Source organism: Perca fluviatilis, chromosome 18 (genome assembly GCF_010015445.1).
Source record: "Perca fluviatilis chromosome 18, GENO_Pfluv_1.0, whole genome shotgun sequence".
Lineage (NCBI taxonomy): Eukaryota > Metazoa > Chordata > Actinopteri > Perciformes > Percidae > Perca > Perca fluviatilis.
Genome location: NC_053129.1, coordinates 17,692,249 through 17,715,945, shown reverse-complemented (window position 1 = coordinate 17,715,945; position 23,697 = coordinate 17,692,249). Strand labels below are relative to the sequence as shown.

At 39.9% G+C, this 23,697-nt stretch overlaps 2 protein-coding genes across 5 annotated transcripts in view; one reads left to right on the top strand and one right to left on the bottom strand.

Annotated features, from left to right (window-relative positions):
- eya4 (EYA transcriptional coactivator and phosphatase 4) overlaps positions 1-6,147 on the bottom strand; it is a 48,616-nt gene extending 42,469 nt beyond the window's left edge. For all 4 annotated transcript variants that reach the window (XM_039782456.1, XM_039782454.1, XM_039782457.1 and 1 more), the window contains exons 1-2: positions 5,783-6,147; positions 2,006-2,066 (exon numbers count right to left, since the gene is read on the bottom strand). In XM_039782456.1, coding sequence (XP_039638390.1) covers positions 2,006-2,038 — 33 coding nt within the window. In that variant the 5' untranslated portion in view covers positions 2,039-2,066; positions 5,783-6,147. The remainder of the gene's footprint in view (positions 1-2,005; positions 2,067-5,782) is intronic.
- Positions 6,148-14,538: 8,391 nt separating this feature from the next.
- Positions 14,539-18,508, top strand: LOC120547287 (zinc-binding protein A33-like). Its single transcript, XM_039782815.1, has 6 exons — positions 14,539-15,180; positions 15,345-15,440; positions 15,527-15,757; positions 15,863-15,885; positions 16,274-16,392; positions 16,863-18,508. The coding sequence occupies exons 1-6, from the start codon at positions 14,779-14,781 to the stop codon at positions 17,369-17,371; spliced, it is 1,380 nt and encodes a 459-aa protein (XP_039638749.1). The 5' UTR covers positions 14,539-14,778; the 3' UTR covers positions 17,372-18,508.
- Positions 18,509-23,697: the final 5,189 nt, after the last annotated feature.

Here is a 23,697-nt window from a genome sequence, read left to right as displayed (position 1 = left end):
ATATTAAACAAGAAAAAAAAAAACATTCCAAGCAAATAAACTACAATTATAGAATCAATTTAAAAATTATAACCTTCATTTTCAATTCACGTTAAATTGAATTTGTGGAAGCTGCCATTAGAATATGTGGCTCAGTTGGAATCAAAGTGAGACAATAAGCACAAAACTGTCATCTTTCTATCAGCTAAAAAGTAACTTCGAAACAGAGCAGGAAGACATATCTATTGTAATACTGATATTGTTATATGATGTAAAATTGGTTATCGAGAACTGAAATGATTATTTGATTAGTCAATTGACAGAAAACTAACTCTAATTAACTAATAAAGTGTAACTAATTCATTAATTAACTATTTTGATAAACAGTTAATCGTTTAAAGTCAGTTTTTTAAGCAGAAATGCCAAATTTTCATTGGTTTCACCTTTTCTACTGTAATTATCTTCATTTTCTATTGTATATATTTGGACCAAACAAGACATCTGAATATGTCAAAGTCAAAAGAAAAGTGTGATAGGGGTGTTTTGCAGGGTGTTATTTTAGACCGCATCTGTTTTAGCTAGGTGTGCCTTTAAAGCTGAATGTACATCATACTCTATAAAATACTGATTAAAAAATAGACACACACTACAAAAAAATCTTTTTGATTCAGCTTCATAAAGTAAACTTGAATACTTTCTAGTAAAAAAAGGTAAACACCAAACAGTTCCAGGAGTCAGAAATCTCAGCTCTGTAAGCCTATAGCTCTGTGTGGTATGATTAAAATCTCTGTCCCTGCTCTGAGGTCTCATTTCCAACCAGAAGAATTAATCAATGTCTTTGAGCCACAGCTCAAATTCACATTATAAATGATATCGGTGCCCTATTTAAAGCAGGTGAAGTAATTGTGGAATATGGACATCAATATTTGATATTTGGATGGCAGCAAGACAAGATGGATGCTCCTCTCTTCCTCTTTCTTTCTTTCTTTGTCTTTTTCTGTGTTTTTGTTGTGTGCACGTACTGTACTGTATGTGTGAGTGACAGTGCTCCGCTGGGGTCAGCTTGTAATCTAACCCAGGGGCGAGTCTGACAGAGCAACACAAAAAGTGGGGGAAAAACAACATACTTCATGCGCTCTGTCCCACTTTGTGCTATTATTACTGTCGAGGCTGGCAGGTCAGAGTAGGAGTGAGGGAGAGAGAACCAAGCTTGATGGAGGAGGACTAGGAGGAGATGAAATTACACCTGTTCTGGTGGCTGACTAACGACTTTGAAATGCGAGCGGATCTTGCTCGCCGCCAAAATCATTTTCCCAACAATACGGCCTGATCTTTAAACAAGCAGAACTAGGACACTGCGCTGACGTGACGCAGATGCAGCCTGCTGTGCTGAGACACTATCAAACCCTCAGGCTCTGTGTGTGTGTGTGTGTGTGTGATTGAGGTCTAAAAGATTAAACAAATACCTACTTTTTCAATTAAGTTAATTAGTCATTTAAATGACTGTGGATTCACTTGTATTATATGCACACCATGCTGTCTCTTTCTCTCTCACACATGCACAAATGCACATGCGCACACACACACACACACACACACACACACACACACACACACACACACACACACACACACACACACACACACACACACACACACACACACACAGACTTGCTAAATTGATGTCTCAGTCCAGCATTGTTTCTAAGTCTCATTCACTCTGACTGCTGCCATATGGTTACTGTTCACTCACTGAACCACATCTGCTGTGTGTTACCACACACACACATCTCCCCAATGCACCCATACCTCAGACTTGTGTGGCCAATACAAGGTATACTCAGCCACCCACCCACCCACGCACACACACACACACACACACACACACACACACACACACACACACACACACCCACACGCAACACACACACACACACACACACACACACACACACACACACACACACACACACACACACACACACACACACACACACTTATATGTATACAGTAGCGTTTAACTCACCATCTGTTCGTTGAGGTCCTGTGAGGCCTCCATGGCTTCTTGGGTTGTTATCCGTCACACACTTGAGGGAAAAACAATTTGAAAATAAAAATATGGTTCAGTGTATGTATAAAATGAAAAAAGTCACATTTTTCTATTTACCTGTGCACAGTTTAATCATCACCTGTATCCTAACTTTGTTTTTTTCTGGGGATGTTGCTTGAACACTTGCTTAGGGGGTTTGATTGTCAAATGTAATCACTTACACTCACATTGTGGATGAAACTACGCACCATACTGGATTAATTTCTTTCTTTTTTTTCACGTATTTGTGCATCTGTCGGTTAGACCTTCCGCCAGTGTGTTTATGTGTGAGCAACAGTAGACTGAAGGAGGGAAGCAGCAGCGGTAACTTCAGCATATCATCTTCAGCCGAGGGTGAAGTGGAGAGATAATTGCAGAAGTAAATATCAACAATGAAAATGGAGAAGTGTAAATGATACGGCTGCTTGGCTGGCTCTGGACCACAGTCACAGTGGCTGGCTAGCACGCGAAGACAGTGAGTGACCCTATTAATACTAGACAGGAGACAGGTTGGCGCAGGAGTCCGGAGCGACGGAGAGGCCGAGGTGATTGTCTACAACTTAAGTGAGATTAGATGTTGCGATCAGAAATGACATTCTGCCCTTGTCTTTTTTCTCTTGCCATTGTCACGCAGCAACAAAAGGCAAGCTGAAAGAATGGAAAACAATGCCATCATCCCAACAGAACGGCCCAAAATGGCTCCTTTCTGCCATATTGTGCAAAAGTTTGACAGTTGAACAAAAGAGTAGGCTGTGAAAACACGCACTCGCATGCAAATACAAAAGTACTTCCCTCATTAGATCTGTGGTTCCCAGCAAGCGTGTCAAGGTGTGCCACTGAACCATTTCCAGCTCGTTTTCCACCTGAAAAGGGTTTTGTGCATGTGCTCTATTTCACTTCAGCTTAAGTAAATACATATTTTTATACACCTGCACTAGTGTCAAGGGCAAGATGCAAATGTCAGGTGTGTGTGTGTGTGTGTGTGTGTGTGTGTGTGTGTGTGTGTGTGCGTGCGCATGTGTGCGCGTGCGTGTGTGCTCGTGCGCTGTGGACATTTCTGGCTCGATCCTTTAAACTAACTGGAATCCTTTTAATTTTTCATAGCGTTCAGCTCCTCCTCGCCTGAAACCGAAGACAATAATGCGTCTCTCAGGTGAATTGATTTGTGCCCCAGCCTCCCTCTCTCTCCCCCACCCTCTCTCCCTCTCTCTCCCCCTCTCACCTTTGTGGAGGACAGAATCAGGCTTCTATCTGTTTGCTTTTCACTCTCCCCTTCATGATTTATTCTTAAGTGAGGACGTAGTGGACAGTAAACCCACATAAAGTCAAGATCATCAATCATTAGTAGTGAGTAGTGAACTTTTTGGTCAATAAAATGATAAATGCATAACATATTTGACACTCATAGTGTGTATGGTAGTTTAGAATAGGTCTTTATGTATAAATTGATGCTTTAAAATATTGTTAAATGTTGTTAACTGCTTGGTTTGCCCACCTCTTACGTGTTATAGCCCACTACATGTCTGCCTCAAAAGGCCCTAAAACCAGTAGGCTAGTTACCTGACACTGCACAGGGAATCAACAATGCCTGCCATTTCCTCCAGCGTCCCGAAGAGAGAATTAGATTTCTCACTATGGCTATTGACAGCGACATAGGAAACACATATGGGACAGCGGAGGATTAGAAAGTGGACTACACAGCTACACTGCGGTAATTTCACGCTACAAAAGCTGAAGAGAAGAGAATGTTGAACAAACCGCAGACCCCTCTGGCTGGAGAGGTTGTAGTGAAAAGTCACATATATCAATTTGACTCCAACTTTATTGACTAAGCAATCGTTTTACCCACAAATTGATTTTTTGGCGATAGGCTACTTAAAAATAAATAATTAAAAGCCAGTTACTGAATTGAATGTATTATTCAGACCAAAGATGCAGACACGCTTCTTCTCTCTTACATCTGTATCTCTGAGTTTAAATAGGCCACACTCACTATTTTCAGCAGCAGTATACTGGAGACACACACATCATTTATTAGTGTGAATAATTGTGCAGGTATCATAATAATTGTGTTTTGAGTGGATCGTATATTTTTACCAAACGTAGAATAAAAAAAAAGCCTTATATTTTTAAGACAAAGTCAAATAAACAATGAGGGTAATTGCCTTTTAAGGGTGTGAAGCTGTTTTCCTTCTTAGTGGCACACAATACTTAATTTAATTACGATTAAATTGTTTAAGTGTTGCACCCCTTTAAGCTTCAGGTTAAAATGCTATGGAAGTGTTTTTCAATAGTCTTACATCGAATTTATTAAACGACATATAATACAACTATAATTACACTGCAAAATTAAAATAAAATTAAAGAATGACAAAAAGAAATGCATATGAAATATAACATTTAAAGGACAGACATTTACTGGGACCCAAAAATTCATGATTGTAATTTTTACAAACATTTTGATATATTTTATATAGAAAACAATATTACGTTGTATTTTCCTTAACATAAAACAAAACCGGCTATTTCAAAATAAAGGGCAGTTTCCGGGGCTTTATTCTTAATACCCAAACTGTTAGGCTATTTAATTTTTTTTTATAAAAGGCCAGAAAAATGATTTGTTCTCAGCCTCTATGTGTAGGCTACAGGACTTTATTATTTCCCAAATCTCCACAAACCAAATCCCGTCCATCCATCTCTTGCGCATTAATGCGCATTGGTTAAGCATGAGTCCTTAATGTGAAATCTAATCTGTATGGATTACGGCGAAGTAGACCTATCAGATTTTGAGTCGGCGCGGAACTTGTCATGTTGTTAGGGGCAGGCCAATGGCCAGGGGCCATTCAAGCCCTGAGAGCCCGGCCGTGGTATAAGATTCCCATTTCCTACATATCAAATATAAACACAAACTCCACGTGGGATGAGAGGAGAGATGGGGAGAAAAGTGGTGGACACACGGAGGGATGCTGCAGAGCACCGAGGAGACACTAAATTCCTCCATGTGTGATAAAATCAGGATAAAAAAGAAGTAGAAACGACATTGACCTGCAGTCAGAGATCATTATATGGCAAATAACCATCAGATTAAAGCTCTTTTTTCTTCTTCTTTTTTTTTAATCAAATCATAAAAGAAAAACTTCATGTAACGCCAGTTTTACAGGGATGGGGCTTCAATTAATTAAATTCAAGTTATTTACTGTTAAATAAAGTTTGTATAAATATGTAAAAAAAAAAAAGTAAAGTCTTACCCTGTAAATCAATAGGTGGATGAGATACATTTAAAGAGATTTAACGTGCCGAAGTCCCGGGGATGGGATAAAGTTTGGACCCCATCCCAAACTGAAAAATGGACACCAACTTAAATTGCCTATCTTTGACACACGTATCAATGGCTGCGCAATTGTCTAAAACTGATTACGCAAATAAATTGATGATATTGTCATTATTGTCAATTCTGAAAATGAGTGTTGATGAATCATTTAAAAAAAAAAAAATCAACAAAAGCATTATTTGAACAGGAATCATGCCTTAATGCGTCGTCTATTATTTAAGATATCATTAGGCTAAATGAATCAGACAGAATCAGTCAATATGACAGTTATCGAGTTATCGTCCTCGGACCGCAGCAACCTAAACTGTCACTGACCTGATGTCTGTCAGAGTAAAACCACAGAACTGTGACTGTCTGTTAAGAAACAAACAAAGTCAACATACCTGTGTTTAAATTACTTTCGTCCCAGCAAGAAACCAGCTCCCAGATTTCCTTCACTTCTGAGATCTGCTCATAATCTAATGCAGTGTGGTCGCCGCACAGCTCTCCCTGCTGTTTGCAGGCTGTCACTGACTGGATCAAAACACTTCAGCCACTGCTGGCCATTACCCGCAAGAGTCCAAAAACAAGCCCGATAAGTTAATTAGACTCGATTTAACAACTTTACAAACTCAAACCGGAGTCCCGGATCTCGGGTTCGGTGACCGGACGGCTCACCTCTGCGGGAAACACCATTATTTTCAGTCCGAGTCCAAGTTTGAGCACCAGGCTGTACAGAGACATTAGACTCAACTTCATTATTGAAAACCATGCCGCTGCGCATGCGTCCACCTATTGGGCAAGAGTCCAAAGGACTTATGGGGTTCAGGGGGAGGGGGTACCAAAATGACATTCTTATTAATAGTTTGGCCCAAATGACGTGCTCACAGTTTTATTTATCCCTACAGAGCAAAAACAACATGTACCCACTGACAAGCCTATCTATCTATCTATCTATCTATCTATCTATCTATCTATCTATCTATCTATCTATCTATCTATCTATCTATCTATCTATCTATCTATCTTTCTATCTACTGCATCTATCTGCTTATTTATGTAGCCTACTTTTATCAATATAACGTTTTTTAAATGCTGTCTTTTTTTCAGTCATTTCAAGAAAATAATAAGAGCATTTCAATCAAGCAAGTTTTTTTTCTTCCTTTTAATGCTTCTGGAAAATGCCTATGCTTTTGAACATTAACAGGTCAGTTGACTAAAAACATTACAAAATCTGTCAATCATTAGACGTAGACAGGATTTTTAGGAATACTGAGGTCATCAAGTGCCTCGTCCCCCACCCCCATAGTCATTCAATCTTTTCCCGCACATTTTCTATTTTATTTATATGCCCACTTTATTTCCCAAATTGTCTTCATGTTAATTCAAAGCTTTCTCCAAAATGCCAGGAATACCCTATAATTCTAGTGGTGCAACCCTGCTGTGTATGCATTTACTTCCATCCAATACATTTTTGTTTGGCATAAAACTGTCAAATGATCTATTATTATCTATTGCTGTTTTTTTTTATAATAGTAAATATTGTAATAATAGTCACAGGGCAAGATTTATAGGTTAACTGTTATTTAAGAATAAACGGGATGAATATAGAAAAAAACTTAAACAAAATCATTTATAACACATTAGGTTTGAGACAAGACTGAAGACAACAAAGCTAATACTTTGACAGAAATGCTTGTTCTTTTTACTAGTTTATTTCATGTAAACCTGTAAAAATTCAAGGTTACCAGGAAAGGTGGATGCCTAATAAATAACAGACAGACAAACAACAGCTGATCACATTTAACAATCAGACTTTGTAATTTGGGTGAACTTCAACACAGGGGACACACACATTACATTTCTACTGTACTGACCTACTGTGGAGAATGCAGACATACACAGCCTCTGAGTTCAAATGACGACTTAATGCACTTAAAACATAAAACAGTCATTTGAAAATAGTGCTAATACTAAAATTTACAGTAATACACATATCATAGCAGACATGATATAGCAACACTATGGGCTCAAACAGACATGCAGAGGAAAACATGGTGCTGGTTAATCCGTATAAGTTATAGACAGAAAAATGGAGAACAATTGTGGCACTAAAAGCCAGAAAACATGCTGGGTGAACAAAACAAAATAATTAACATGGCTCAAATAAATCTTGTGAGAGTAAAGTCAGACAGCGCTGTTCCATGGTGGCCCCAGAAAGATGACAGATTTGGCCAAGGAGTATAGTTTATTTGAAAAATTGCATGTTTGTTATGGCTTATGGATTCTGTGACTGTTGGATGCCGCTGGCCTCGGATCAGCGCTCTTTTACCATGCTGTCATGTATTTGGGATGATGATGTCAGCAGCCTCACTGACTGATCCCTGATTGTTGGTTTCGAGATCCTGCTGACATCCACACACACAAACACGCACAGGCAAATGCATCTTACATTTTTTTCCCCTGCTCTGTCCTTCTCATGCACACAAATGCAATTTGTTTATACGATTCAAAAGGCTGCTTGGTAGAATGAAAAGAGCAAAGTTTCCCTGGCATAACACACACAATCACTGAAAGAAAAAAAAAGTTCTTTGTGGCATTGGCTGCCACATCAGCTGGCAGACCCAGAGAGAAAGAAAAAGCCTCTGATGTAGTGGCAAAGCAAAAATGAAAAAGAGGGATCAGAGAGAAAAGGAGGCTGGGATATTCATTTTCTTACCTCAGTGTTTACCCTCACTCCTTTCATTCTTTTATTTCTCTAAGCATTCATTTCTTTTTTCTCTCGACTGTTTAATTGGGTGCTGGAGATTATTCCGACTGCAGGCTGCAGGAAAACATGTATCAGTGATGTCACACACACACACACACATTAGTGGCTGGACTCAACCTTGGGTGTATCTCTTGTCACTATGTCATCACTTATTGGAGCAAGACAATTCAGAGAGCCGAGGCTGGGTGAGGATCTGGCACCCACCATGGCATTAAGCAACAAGCTCTCCAAATTAAACAAAAAAAATTACGTTGTTTGTTCTATGCCCTCTAGACCGACACATACAAGAGTTTTCTGATCTGATGCCCCTTACGGCAGGACAGCATCAGTTGTCTGTGCCTTCCAAAACATAGAATCACTTTGCATTGCTCAGCTGCCTTTGGACCCTGAGAGGAGTGAAATTATGGAGGAAACAGCAGTTCATTGAGTCCTGGTTTGTAATCCTGCGAGGTGACACTGAGCTTTTTAGTCATTTCTTACATAAGCACTGCAAAGTCATATGATGCCATGTGTAGTAGGCATGACATCACATGATGACTGATGTGTCTGCGTGTGTGTTTTTTGGCACTGCATTGGGAGGGTCAGATTCAAACCCCTGGCATGGCCTGTGGACAGGCACTGGCATAGCGAACAGTAGCCTGACGCTAAGAGAGAGAGAATAATAATCACTGTATTCATTTACGCTGAGACGGTCTTCATCAAACCAGTCAGGTCAACTGGCCCTAGATGCTCATCTGGATTTGTTACATAAAGCTAAGGTAATATGAAGTCCATCTTCGAGCAACACATGCTTTGACTAACTCCATGTCCAAACCAAGACTGGGAACACATTGTTAACACTCAGCTCACACTCATCACACTGAGCTAGGGTTTTCGCCCACTGACAATTGCAACATTCTACATTCAGTCTCATTTGAATAAATTTAAATGTAATGTATGGCGTGGCCTTGAGGGTCGGCATGACGGACTGTACGCACAGACTGCACATCTGAAAACACATCCATCTATTGTCTCTGGAGAAACGCAATGTAGTATAAGCAGAACCGTGTCCACTGTCCGTGTCTGTGTCCAGTTTGGAGTAAAGGGCCTAAACCCCTCTGTTGGTTGGTTGGTAGGGCTGCAGATATCTGCAACCTTCATGTCTCATTGGGCCTCATGCAAGAACATAGCATACACACACAGTACTGTGCCTGAAAGCATCCTGTCTATCCACTGACAGTGGAGTGAAGCTGCGGCTCTGGTTAGGTGCTGCTTTCAGCCCCCTTTCATGTGCTTACTTTGTGTTGTAATTTTAAACTGCAGTCCATTTAAGAGGACTATGGTTAACTGCTCCTCAGATCTCTGCAGGGTAAATCCAGACAGCTAGCTAGACTATCTGTCCAATCTGAGTTTTCTGGTGCACGATTAAAACCTTTGAACGTACACATGTTCCACCAAGACAAGTTCCTTCACGAGGCTATTTTGCAGCGGCACCGTGGCTCCATCCGGTGCTTAGCATCGCCCAAGACGATTGTGATTGGTTTAAAGAAATGCCAATTAACCAGAGCACGTCTTTCTCCCATTCCGGAATGCTGTTTGGACTAGCCACGCTACCTTTGATGTAAATGCCCCAACTTAGCCATAGGACTCAATAGTGCAGAAAAAAAGGTTCTTGCTGTTGAATGCAGACAGCAAACATGTAAAATGATCTGAAAATGCTTCTGTTGACTGAATATATTTGATACATACATTATGTGGGCATGGTCAAAAAGAAAAAATTGGGGAAATTTCAAGCAGATACTTTCCTTCATAATATTGGTTTGTTTTTAGTCCTGCTTGACTCTTTAAGGCCCTACCCGCTGTGGCTTCTCCCTCTTCCTCCTGCAGCAGACTCAGGCCTGAAACTGCTACTCTGTGATTGACACATTCTGGCAGAATAAATTAAAACCTCAAGCTGTGACAGAGCCCGAAATAGCAGGAAGCTGTCACTGACCTGCAGTCTCTAGTGCCACATGCCAGCAAGCTTAAAAAACTTGGCAGAACATTCTGCACAAAGTAAGCATGTACAGGTGTTTGTGCAATTCTGCTGGGTATATACATGAGTCAACAAGCACTAATCTATGTTGATGCTTTAACTACACCTGCAGTGTTAGAAATGAATCCTACAGGTGGTCTTTAACTGAACCAATGCGCTGTTTGCTACTTTTAGTAAGTCAATTTCAACAGGTTTAATTGAACTGAAACCACTTTGGAATTTTGAAGGCAGTGGCAGATGGATCTATTTTTTTTAGCCAGCTGTTCTCCAGTGGGTGATGCTGGGGTGGGGGGGGTGGGGGCTAAGCCCCAAGATGTTTAGTGCCGTGGACTGTGGGTCCCTTTGCCAAGTCACAGAGCTGGCTGGTATTTATAGATATGTGAGGAACTTGTGCTCAGGCCGGGCCAAGGTGCTGACGACGTAAAACGAGAGGACGCTTCCAGAAGTCGAGTGTCAGGGCACTCAGATAAAAATACCCGGTGAAAGATGGGCTTGGTCATTAGTAGCGCAGTCTGGCATGTGACATGGCAGCATTTCAGAGGTGATTTATGATTATTACTACAGCTAACCTATACCTCTCCCTTTCCTGCCCCCACCCTCCATCCCAAATTGGTTTGCCAAATGGAATGGCGCATGGGGTTTATTTCAGGGGCGGAGTGCACAGAATTTTAGACTTTGGCAAAGTGCCACAGTTGGGTTTCAGATTTGATCACAATTTTAAAAGAAAGACGAAAGCGATATTTAATTAATCTATTCGGTCAATTAAGATGGTGGTGCACGAGTCCGATGCGTGCTGCTTTCGTGTTTCTGTCAGCTAGATGAAGATGCAAGTGCAAGGGTTATTTTTTATAAACACGTTAAAATAACGCTGATTCAATTATGACTTACTGTTGGAAGTATAAATCAATCAATAAATCAATCTATCAATCAATCAAATAATTCTGCATGGAAATGATGTTTGAGATAGAAAGGGAGGGATAATGATCTCATTGCAGGCCGCTGCCTTCCCTAATTGCCGGAGCGAGCTGCCACAGGGAGGAACAAAGGAAACATTTAACACATCGTAAATTCCTGTAATGTCCTGCCGAGGAGCTGCCACTCCAGTTACACTTACAACTTTTTTTGCTGACTCTTTATTAGTGTCCGGTGACAGATAGAGACAAACATAACACAGTAAAAGAAAGTTAACACTGAATATAAATTATTTTCTGCATGTTTTTTTCTTTCTTTTTTTGTGTGTGGCCTCCTGTAATCACTGCAATGTATCCCTTTATTCCTCAGAGAGATAGAAAATAGCCCGCGGGCATCAGATAGGCAGACAGTGGTTTTAGTATCACATGCTTCTATTACCTTCATGTGGCAATTTCAAATTAAGGCTTTACAATTTAAAGGCTTGACATACGCCTTTACAAAATGATTTCTAGCATTAACATACAACCCCTTTCAGACATAATTGCAGCTATTTATCATGTAAAGAACATGACTGATGTTTTCTTCTTTCCATTTAAAATTGTGTACATTGAATATCAAGTCCAGATTTAGACTTGTATAGAGTTTCTTCTGTGTCACAGACAGGAAAGCTGTGCAGCTGAACGCTGTTAACACACACAAACACAGCACTTCTCTCTCCAAGAGTCTGAAGAGAAGTGCTACAATGTCTCGCTGAATTCCTTCCCACTCTTTTGTCCCTCAAGGCAAATGATGGAGCATATGCCTTACTCGCTGAGATGGTGATCAAGTTTGTGAGAGCAGTTGAGGGAAGAGATGGAAAGAGGGAGAGAGAGAGAGAGAGAGAGAGAGAGAGAGAGAGAGAGAGAAAGAGAACAAGAGTGTGATTTTGTCCCACATTCAACGTCCTAAGAGACTCCTCACTTGAGTGGAAGCATGACGATACAGAACAGTATGTGTGTCCCACATAGACATGCACTGTGTGTGTGTGTTTGTGTGAACACAACACATACTGAATGTGTGTGTGTGTGTGTGTGTGTGTGTGTGTTGGGGGGGGGGGGTATATCAGGTCAACAAAATTAGTTTACCATCAGCTGTGCTCTGGCTCTCATTCGGTCCCAGCCTCTGTCCCGTATTTCTTCCAGCTCCCACCTAATGGCGGCTCAGGGCGGTTTTACTGCACCACCCTGGGGAGGCTACTGTGGCCAGATCCAGAACATTTGGCTTTATGTGGATTGAATGTTTTATGGTTATGGACATAATATTTAAGTATAGGAACAGACTCACATGAATCCACCCCCACACCACTATCCCCAGCCCTAATAATCACACGAGTGTAGGAGAGGTAAGTGGGGAAAGTCTGTGAAGTGACATGAGCTTGAAGTTATGTTGCTGAGCTCGTAGTGGTGAAATGTAACTAAGTAGATTTACTCAAGTACAAATACAAATTTAAGGTACTTGTCCTTTACATAATTATTTTAATATTATGCCACTTTATACCTATATTACTCTACTACCCAAAAATAAAAATAAAAACTTTAGTTACTTTACAAATTAAGATTTTGCACACAAAACATATGAAAAGTACAGTTGAAACCCTTAGCCAATTAATCAATTGACAAAAAATGTATTGGCAAATATTGGTAATCTATTTAATTGTTTCCAGCTTCACAAATGTGAGCATTAATGTATTTTTACTTAATAAGGGCATTTCACTGATTATACAATATCCTTAAGTAACATTTGCAGGTCTGAGTACTTCCTCCACCACTATAGACTATCAGTTTGATAGACAACCTCAATACTGAGGTTTTTACACACCGACACACAAACCTTATCAAACCACACTGAACCAAAAATGACTGAGGCTAAATTTTGGTGCAGACACAATAAACATATTATACTACAATTAAGCTTTTATCTTGATCTGTCACATAATTGGAGCAGCCCAAAACAAAAAAGATATTTAAATTGTTTTTTTGTTTCCTCTCACCTTCTTACCTCTTATGTTGTGCTGTTAGAGGAGACTGAAAAGGAGAGAACACAGTCTGAACACTGCCAGAAAGATTGATTAGGTTTTCTCCTTTCAAGTTTGTGTGAGGAAAGGAAAAAGAGAGAGAAGGTAAAGAGTATACCACACCAGCTGGCCAAATGGTGGGGTGTGTGCTGTCATGTTAAAATAGTTAGCCTTTGATAGCTATTGCTGCAGCGGTCAAGGGGCAAATCACTTGTGATTTTCACTGCTGGGACGTGTGTAGCGCATGTGTGTGCTTTAATGTGAATGTGTGTGCATTAGAGTAATAAGGTTATATGCATTTTGTGTTATTATATGTGTATATAGGAATTTTCCCATCTGCTCCTGCAGGATAGTTGACGTTACTGCCCCCATCCACTCTCACCATTGATGAGATATCATAAAGGTTGAATACCAGGAATTGAGATCCTCGTAGATATTTCGCAGGAATTCTTTCCAAAATTTGGTCCCATTTTCTTAGATAAATACCAGCTTGATCCTATTTTCTTTTTAGCAAGTGTGTTCATAAACTGCTGACTATGTATATTCTGAAGAAAACACCATCTCCATACCTCATTGCCACAACCAGGCAACTGTCGTAGATATAGTACAACCATGATTGCTGTGATTGCAGTAAACTGGATGAACTTTTCACCTGCAATGATTTATTCTAAAAAAAAATGTATCATGCTAAAATGGCAGTTAACAATAAAGCTGTGTGGCAAAACATATGTTTAGATAACAGAGGAGCAGAAGGAAACTGTAAATGTAAACCATGCTGCTTTTCATATATGCAGAACAGATGAGCTATAGGGCCGATTAGTGGCAATCAACAGGTGGAATCCTGGGAAAACAGTGACATATTTCTGGGAAGTAATAATTCTATAATCACTGGAAAACTTTCAACACTAGATCTCACATGTTTTGTGAAGTTAAAGTTCTTCTTTCACCTAAAATCAATGGTCCCTGGACTGGAAATCTCTAGTAATGGTAAATCATATAGGCCTACGATGTTAGTTGATCCTTAAAACTATTATCATAGTACTTACAGAAATCACCAATCAAGGTATATTGTGAAAGTGTGTTGGTGATTTAAGGTGGATTGTTCCTAATTGCAGATCTCGTTTTTAACACAGTCAAGTAAAGTAGCTACATATTCCTTTATAATTGAACTTGAGTAAATGTACTTAGTTATTTTCCACTACTCGATTTGTGTTGGCACTTGGTATCTTAATGTTACTCTTCCCTTACAATAGTGAGGTGTACATGTTGTATGATCTACAGTAGGTTCGCCATTTTGTGAAATAGAAACCAATCGGATAAACAGGTTAATGTCTTTCCTTATTCTTTGGCTAAACCAGATTAATGTATTTCTGTTTGCACAGGGCAGGACACAACTGCAGAGACTCCTCCCTTGTTATACAGAAAACAGGAAGAAGTGACGAGAAGTCAGCACCTAAAACTGCTTCGCGGGAATGTATTAGAAATCAAAATAAACTAAGACAATCCAGCAAATAGGGCTTTTGTTGATGTAACAGGGGATTTAGGTATGTTTATTAAAAGCTCCTGGAACTAAAAGTACTGAACCTGAGCTCTGGCTGAGCAAATACGAGTGAATCTGTGAAAGTGAAAGTAAGTTAGCTGTCCGATCAGAATGGCAGCCAACGTCTCACCGTCTGAGGTGGATTGCACCTGCCCTGTGTGCTGTGATATTTTTAAGGATCCTCTCGTCTTGTTGTGCGGTCACAGCTTCTGTAAACACTGTCTTCAGGAGTGGTGGAGACAGAGCGGACTCCAGACATGCCCGGTCTGTAAGGAAATATTTCCAATGGCTCAGCCTCCACGTAATCTGGCACTGAGAAACCTGTCTGACACTTTGAGACAAGAGAAGAAAAGTCAGAGAGCTAAATCTAAGGAGATCTGCAGTCTGCACAGTGAAAAACTCAAGCTCTTCTGTCAGGATGATCAACAGCTCATCTGTGTGATTTGTAGGGATGCACAAAAACATAAGAAACACAACTGCGCCCCCATCAACGAAGCGGCAGAACCCTGTAGGGTAAGAAAATATATATTTTAATGAAAACAACTGAGAGAGATTTTGCTTTTGGCAGTTAAAATAATTTTAGAAATAATTCTTCATGTTGCTCATACAGGCAAATGTAGGTGTTGTGTAAATAATCCCCTGTTTGCTATGTATTTAACATGCAGCTTTATTTGCAGGCTAAACTGAAGCTTAAGGTGTTGCATTTAAAAACCAAACTGGGGTCATTTAAAGCACAAAAACTCACCTGTGATAAAATGGCAAGCCACATTAAGGTAAGTCACAGACATACTGTTATGGTTATAGAGGCAGAAAGCAACATGTGTCGTCGATTTCCATCACAAAGGTGTTTTCTCCTCAGCTCCAGGCTCAGCAAACGGAGAAGACAATCAAAGAGGAGTTTCAGAAGCTTTACCAGTTCCTGCGAGCAGAGGAGGCTGCGAGGATCGATGCAGTGAGAAACGAGGCCACGCTCAAGAGTGAAGCAATGAACATCAGGATGGTTAATTTGACCACAGAGATCTCCTCGCTCACAGACAAAATCCAAACCATAGAGAGGGAGATGAAGGCTGAGGACTTCTCATTCATGCTGGTACTCAGTGATTACCTATGTTAATTTATAACTAATAATTAATATTGAAAATGTTAAATAATTATAGGTGTTGATTTACTAGCCCGTTTTCTCTTTATTTGACAGAATGTCAAAGACACTATGGTGCGGTAAGTCGCATACTGTACACCTATCAAATCACAGCTGAATGATGGTCAGGGCTGATGGTAGTTTGGGACGGTATCATTCACCGTGGGGCGGGGGGAGAGTCCTGGATGCATCCCATTCAAAAGTTTAGAGGAGAGGGAGCTTGATCTAAGGTGGGGAAGTTAACACAAATTTGGAAAAGTGGAATTACTAGAGTCGATACTAATGAGTGTAAATACGTCTAGAGAAAAATAAATACCAGCTTTCACTAATAGAGAAAAATGGGTTGGATTTGATAAAAATCTTAAAGGATTATAACTTTAAGGCTTTGCACCAAACACAAATTCTACTAATTTGGGGTATTTAAAAAATATTTGACTTGTAGTCTATGGCTGCATAATATTCCTTTAGATCTCAATGCAACCTGCCAAACCCAGAGACTCCATCAGAAGCCCTGATCGATGAGGCCAAACACCTGGGGAACCTGCAGTTCACAGTCTGGAAGAAGATGAAGAACATAATCCAATACAGTAAGCAAAGTGCTTCTGCCTCACCATATGTTAACATTTTAATCTGCACTGGCATGTACAGTACAGGTAATTGATGAACCTTATCACAAAAACATAACCAGGTTGTTCTATGAATACACTGTAATGCCTTCAGTACAACTTTTACCTTTACTTTAAAGGAGACCTATTATATACCATTTTCAGGTTCATAGGCCTACTTGTATTTTGTGTTTCTACTCGAACATGTTTACATGTTTTGATGTTCAAAAACACTTCTCTTTCTCATACTGCCCACGGCCATGCTCTGATTGGTCAGCGTTTGCTGATCTCAGGAGTCTCCTCATCCCCAGCAAAAAAGGCACTCGGAACATGAACATCTGACAGTGTAACATTATACAAAATGACAGAAAATAAAGAAAATCATATTAGGTCTTCTTTAATAAACCATCTCAATACATTTCCCTTTTGTTTCTATTTGTTTTTCTCTGAAGCTCCTGTAACTCTGGACCCCAACACTGGCAGCTCGATGTTGACTATATCAGAACACATGACTCGTTCAACAATGAGCGACAAGAGTCAGGCACTTCCTAACAACCCAGAAAGGCTATACAACTCAGACGTTTTTGGCTCTGAAGGCTTTAGGTCCGGAAAACACAGCTGGGATGTGGTGGTGGGGGGAGATTTTTGGGCTGTTGGTGTGGCTGCAAAAACCTCTGAAAAGATCTGGGCCATCTACAGGTGTAGTTGCACTGACATTCTGCGTGAACTTACTCCAGAGGATTATGTGAAATCTGTAGGCCTACCTATACATTCATTTCCCCAAACGGTCAGAGTGCAGCTAGATTATGACCATGGAATACTTTCATTTTTCGACCTCGATAGGAAAACACCCGTACACACCATCAAATACACATTCCCAGAAATGGTCTTTCCGTATTTTCGTGACTATGCAAAAGTCCTTCCAGCTGAATTGTCAGTGAGGATAAGACAACCCAGATAAACATCTCGCTTTACTGCAGAGTGCCAACAACTATTTTTTATTACTGTACATGTTTTCATATACATTTTAATATTAATTTGTTACTTCAAAATATTTAGTTTATGTTTTTTCAGATTTCAATATAGTGGGGTAAATCTTGGTCTGTCTCAGTAACTTTTTCATGTCACATGTCAGTGACCAATGAAATGCTAAACTGAGTGTTGTCAGTTATCACGCAGGCTTTCCCTGTTCTCTTTTTGGTATAGTCCACCTTAAAGGGGCATTCCACTGATTGTACACATTAAGTTCAGTTTACTCTTCATGAGGAGTACAGTATATAGAAAACAGATGTATAATGTCCCTGTGGTTCTAAAAGTGTTTTCTAAAGTTAGCAAACATAACCCTGATGTTATTCAGGTTATCTCAGCTTGTGCTTTACTTTAATCTTTAGCCTGCGTCAACCAACTGGAGGGGTGGGGTTTGAAAGACATTTAGAAGCCACAATGGGTCTAATAAAAGATGCTGTTGTATTATTGGACATGTAGGATCCAGTGTTTTTGGAGGTTGACCCCATAATAGGGACTTAAAGTCCGGATTACTCAGCCTCCGCTGTTTTGATTTTGACTGTTCTTATTTTAGTCTAGAGCTTGTAAGTCCCCTAACTATATATACTGTATATACAGTATACAGTATAATATACTATACTATACTATATACTATATATACACTATATGGATATACTATATACAGTATACTTTTAGAGTTGAATCATATAAATATGTTTTGCTCTGTTTTCTTGATGTTGTCATGATGTTTTCATGATGTTTTCCAGTTTTGGGGAGTTCTTCCTTATCTGTACTGAGGGTCTAAGGATTGAGGGTGTACGGATTGAATTTGTGATTTGGGGCTATATAAATGAAAATAACTTAACCTGTACATGCTTTAATATCAGTCCAAATGTATCAAGTTAAATGTATTAGTTCATTTCTAGATATCTCTCTGGTGCATGTCTGTAAATGTCAGCTGTTATGCAGTGAAGGAAATAGTCAAAGTTATCTGATGCTAGCACCATCACAGATGGATGGTGTCTGCAGTAAGATGGCTTTCATGGCTATAATCCAGCTATAACCAAACTAATAAACAGAAATGCAGCTCTCAGCCAGTCCCATTGTCTTCATTAGGAATCTTTAGTATTCCCATAATGCCCCTGTGTGGCTGATACGTCTGCCTACATGCACACATAGCACAGTGATGAATCATTATGAGGCAATGCCTCTTGTCTCTAGTGTACTGCCATCTCTCTCTCTCTCTCTCTCTCTCTCTCTCTCTCTCTCTCTCTCTCTCTCTCTCTCTCTCTCTGTCTGTTTGCCGCTGACACACTCACACTCAGAATCCCCACACTGATACTGAATCTCAGTGGTATTACAGCTGGAATTCCTGCTATGTTTTTACAACTAATGAAAGAATGAAGAAAAACAAACAGAGGGGCCAAATTAAAAGAGAGAAAAAAGGATTGAGAGAAGAAAACACTGAGGGAAAAGAGGAAATAAGGAGAAAATTGTGTCTTTCATTCAATTTGTATTCCTCTGCATGTTTTACATAATGAGTTTCTGAGCCCAGTTTTCTCAGGGCTAATGAAGGTTGGAGATCAGGCACTGGCTGACTCAACATTTGCTCAAAAGTGGTAATGAGGGGATATTTTGTTTCCCGATTAACCAAGATAAATTTCTAACTTTATATGTCTGTCAATAGGGAAAGAGTGTCAGCTTAGGTGATTACTCATCAATAAATTTAATTAGGCAAAGTACTTTTCAGGTTTGACATTTAGAATTGAGTTGTTTTCATACCTTTATCCAAAATGTTATTCAAGAATGTAGAATTTAGCTGCTTGGCATAAATGCGCTATTTTATAAGTATAGGCGTGTTTATGGGGTTCATAGTTATCAAATTAAAATTGATCCCTAAGTGTGCTAACTTGCAACTGAGCAATGATCTGGCAGATTTCACATTTTGGAATAAAACCCTTCATGGCCGTTTTTTTTTTTACTTTTCTCTCTACAAATCATCATTCTTCCTGTATAAACCATTACTTTAGCTCAAAGAAATGACGCCAACCCAGCATATTGCACTTTTTTCTTACTTTCTCAAAATCCCCTTTGAACCATCAATCATTCGATGTTGACCAGAGAGCACCAAGGAGCCACTGAGTAGAATACGTCAGCTGTTTTTTTTACTGAAAGTCCCGTTTTTCTACTAATCAGATCAAATAAACACATTAATCTGAAGAATTTCAAAGCACTATGGATTGTTTTCGTAACCGTGTGGAAATTACTTATTGTCTCAAAACATTAAAAAGACAATCAATCACATTTAACATAACAGAGTTTAACTAAACTAAAAAGCATAACAAAGCTATTTGTTTGTACTGTACTTTTTGTGAGTGTGCTACTCATTAATCATAAGTGTGAGAGACAAAGACGCTGAAAAGGAATAAATCATGATGGAGAGATCAAAGGCAGGCCATCTCCTGGTGATCAGTGACAACATGGCTCTGAACTGGAGCCAAAACAGTAAGCAGATATCAAGTTAAGAGACAATCAGAAAGAATACAAGAGAGATAAACAGGGAGATGTGCCAGTGGCCTGAAGGTTTGACACAGATAACATACAGTAACTGTCTGTCTGGACCAGCACCTATGTTGTTTGACTTGGCTTGGCTTCTGAGAAGTGTGTGTGTGTGTGTGTGCGTGCGTGCTTGCGTGTGTGCGTGTGTGTGATGAGGAACGATTTTCAAATATAGATGGATGACTAGATAAAGCTGTATGTGACAGAATGGTGAAAACAAGCATAAAATTTTATAATACGGGACTAGCGCACCACAAGTACAGCCTAAATGAGTGCAGTGTACAGTGTAGAGTAATGTATAGATACAAGAACACATGCATGGAAACACACGTGTGCACTTTTATGTGGTTGTTTTTCCATCTGCTCCCTGTTTTCAGGTCCCCTTTGGTCACTTTTTGCTCAAGTTATTGTGGTCTGGATAGCTTCAAGAAACAGACCAAGTCTGATGTTATCATTTCTCTCTCTCTCTCGAAGGCTTTATTGTTTTGTTTGGCATTTCTGTTCCGTTTGGAGGCAATCATTGAAGAATTTGAGCAGCACGTGTCCTCAGCAATCATAATCATGAAATCCCTACTGGTCTCACACACACACACACACGCACGCACGCACGCACGCACGCACGCACGCACGCACACACAGAGGCCTGATTACTACTCAGTCTGGTCTTTATAATGTTATAGATGCAGATTGAATGTGTCAGTCAAGACCTCACAGGAGGATATTGGTTGAGATGGTGTAGGAAGGAAGGAAGGAAGGAAGGAAGGAAGGAAGGAAGGAAGGAAGGAAGGAAGGAAGAGGAAGGATGGATGGAAGGATGAATGAGGATGAACAAAAGGAGACTGGATTTCAAAGACAGGTTTGACAGGTTAGGTTTCTATTCTTGTTTTTTACAAAATCTCTATGCAAAAAAGTGTTTAGTTAAATCTTTATCATCCTCCCTCTAAAACAAAGACACACACACACACACACACACACACACACACACACACACACACACACACACACACACACACACACACACACACACACACACACACACACACACACACACACACCAGCCTAGATGGTCAAGTGCTGTGATAAAGTGCTGTCTAGTGTTCTCTCACTCTCTAAGCCCCCTGAGAGTAGATCAATACTCACTCAGCATCAAGTTACCGCTAATGTCTTCATGTTTTTAACCAGGCAGTGTGTGTGTATGTGTGTGTGTGTGTGTGTGTGTGTGTGTGTGTGTGTGTGTGTGTGTGTGTGTGTGTGAGTGTGTGCATCTGCCCCCGGTGTGACCCTAGTTATAATTATCATTAAATGTCAATGAAGGCGATAGGAAGAACTACACTGCAGATAAATCCCAAAGCCCTGACACACAGCGCCTCCTAAGGACATTTGTTGGAAATTGCAGCTTCAGTAAAGGATGCAGTTACTTCTTTGAATGATTCAAGATTCAAGATTCAAAATCCTTTATCAGTCCCACAATGGGGAAATTCACACTGTTGCAGCAGCAAGGGATAGGGGGGAAAGTACAAGACACAGATAAACATATTATAAATTAATATAAGTAAAGAGAATAAATAGTAAAAAGTAAAATGTATTTACAGTATTGCACAGCCACATTTTTATTGCACAGCTTATCAGTCCTGGTGTGTGTGTGTGTGTTTTTTGTCCATGTGGTCTGGGAGCAGTGCTGATTGTAGAGTCTGACAGCAGCTGGAACGAAAGACCTGCGGTATCTCTCCTTGACGCAGCGAGGATGCGAAAGAGAAGATGACATCAGTTGTGTGAAAAAGCTACATATGACCTTATGTGTGTGAATCACTACCTTTTGACTTGCTTTAATGAGATGAAGGCCTTAAGCCATCAGCCTCCATTTAGCTACTGTTTCACATCTACAGTGATGTTGCTGAGTCATACAGGATAGTTAACAGATTAATACTATATATCTGTCTTGCTGAATCAACAGGTATACATTAACTTGAATAGATACTCTAGATAGCGATCAGTGTGGTAAGCGGTTTGCAGGATTTGAACATTTATGCCTGTGCTGACTTAAACGAGCATTCTCTTATTTTCGTGGTTTTGGCCATTGTTTCTATTTGTTATGCCGGGATCAGTGAACACGGCAAAGAAGTTTGAGGGGTGCCTAAAAATGACATGTTTGGAGCAAATGTGATTGCTGCCTGGATAATGTTAGCTGTTTTTTTCCAGTGCAGGAAGGTACAGGTACACAGTACAGGTAATAATAATAATAATGATAATAATAATAATAATAATAATAATAATAATAATAATAATAATAATAATAATAATAATAATAATAATAATAATATAACTTTTATTTATATAGGGCCTTTGAAGAAACCCAAGGACACTTTACAGAATTACTGGGGCTAAGCTAAAGGAGGTTGTAGTAGACTGTGGTAAACAGGTGGTGTTTTAGGAGGTTTTTTTTTTTAAATGTCCAGGGATGTAGCATTTCACATATCTGCAGGGAGGGTGTTCCAGAGGGATGGGGCTGCAACACTAAAGGCTCTGTCTCCGAAGGTACAGAGTCTGGTGTGGGGAATGGAGAGCAGGCCAGTGTCTGAGGACCGCAGGTTTCGGGCTGGGGTGTATGGATGGAGCAGGTTGGAGAGGTACTGTGGGGCCAGAGCATGGAGGGATTTGTAGGTAAGAAGGAGGATTTTATATTTGATGAGGGACTTAATTGGGAGCCAGTGAAGAGTTTTGGACATAGGGTTTTTGCCACAGAGTCAGAGAGTGATGGCCGGAGTCTGGAGATGTTTTTGAGATAAAAAAAAGATGGATTTGGTGATGGATTTGATGTGAGTATGGAAAGAGATTGTGGAGTCCAGGATTACATCAAGGTTGCGGACCTCAGAGGATGGGCAGAAGGCGCACCCGTCAACATCCAGGATGAGATCTCCAACCTTCTGGAGCAGCGCCTTGGGGGCCACAACCAAGAATAAGTTTTATTGCTGTATTGTACCTTGGGTGGAGGGTGGTCATATAAAGTCCAGAAATTGCAGGTCAAGTTAAGAGATCGGGCTGAAAAGTACGAGGAGTCATAGGTGCATTTTTAAAATTTGTATTTACCAAAAGTACTGAACACAAATAATGGATGATCAGACCATTTTTGATACAAAAGAGTAACAGAAAGACAAACACTACCACCCAAACTATAAATAAAACAAAACAGGACATTTTTTTCTATCAGTATAATACCTTTGCAATTAATCAATCAATCAAAATCAAAATCACCCCCATGATGTGGGGGGCACTTGGTACATTCTGATTGGCCACTTCCTGTATTTATGAGCTCTGCTTAGGCAGCCATCTTTTGCTCATGTCTGACTAAATGTTTGCCAGCAGTGGCACCTTCAGCCCTGGTAAGTCAAAAAACTTTAAATGACTTAATGCAAACTTATCTAAAGACAAACTGTGTGATGTACAGAAGCTAACTACATGAGAGCACTAGAAATACAAACTAATATGCTGCCAACAACGCCCAAAAATCTAGAAGGACTGTTGGAGTGCGCAGACCTCCACCAAAGGCCAAATGCCCTTTCTCGCAATGTTAACAAAAGTGAAAATGAATTTGTGTATCTGTCCCGTGATTTGAATCTGCTCCAAAATGTAAGGGGCTTTTCCTTGGCCCATGCTACACCCTTCCACCAGGATTCAAAATCAGGAAAGTACATAATTCTGCTGACAGAGTAACAAATGAACAAG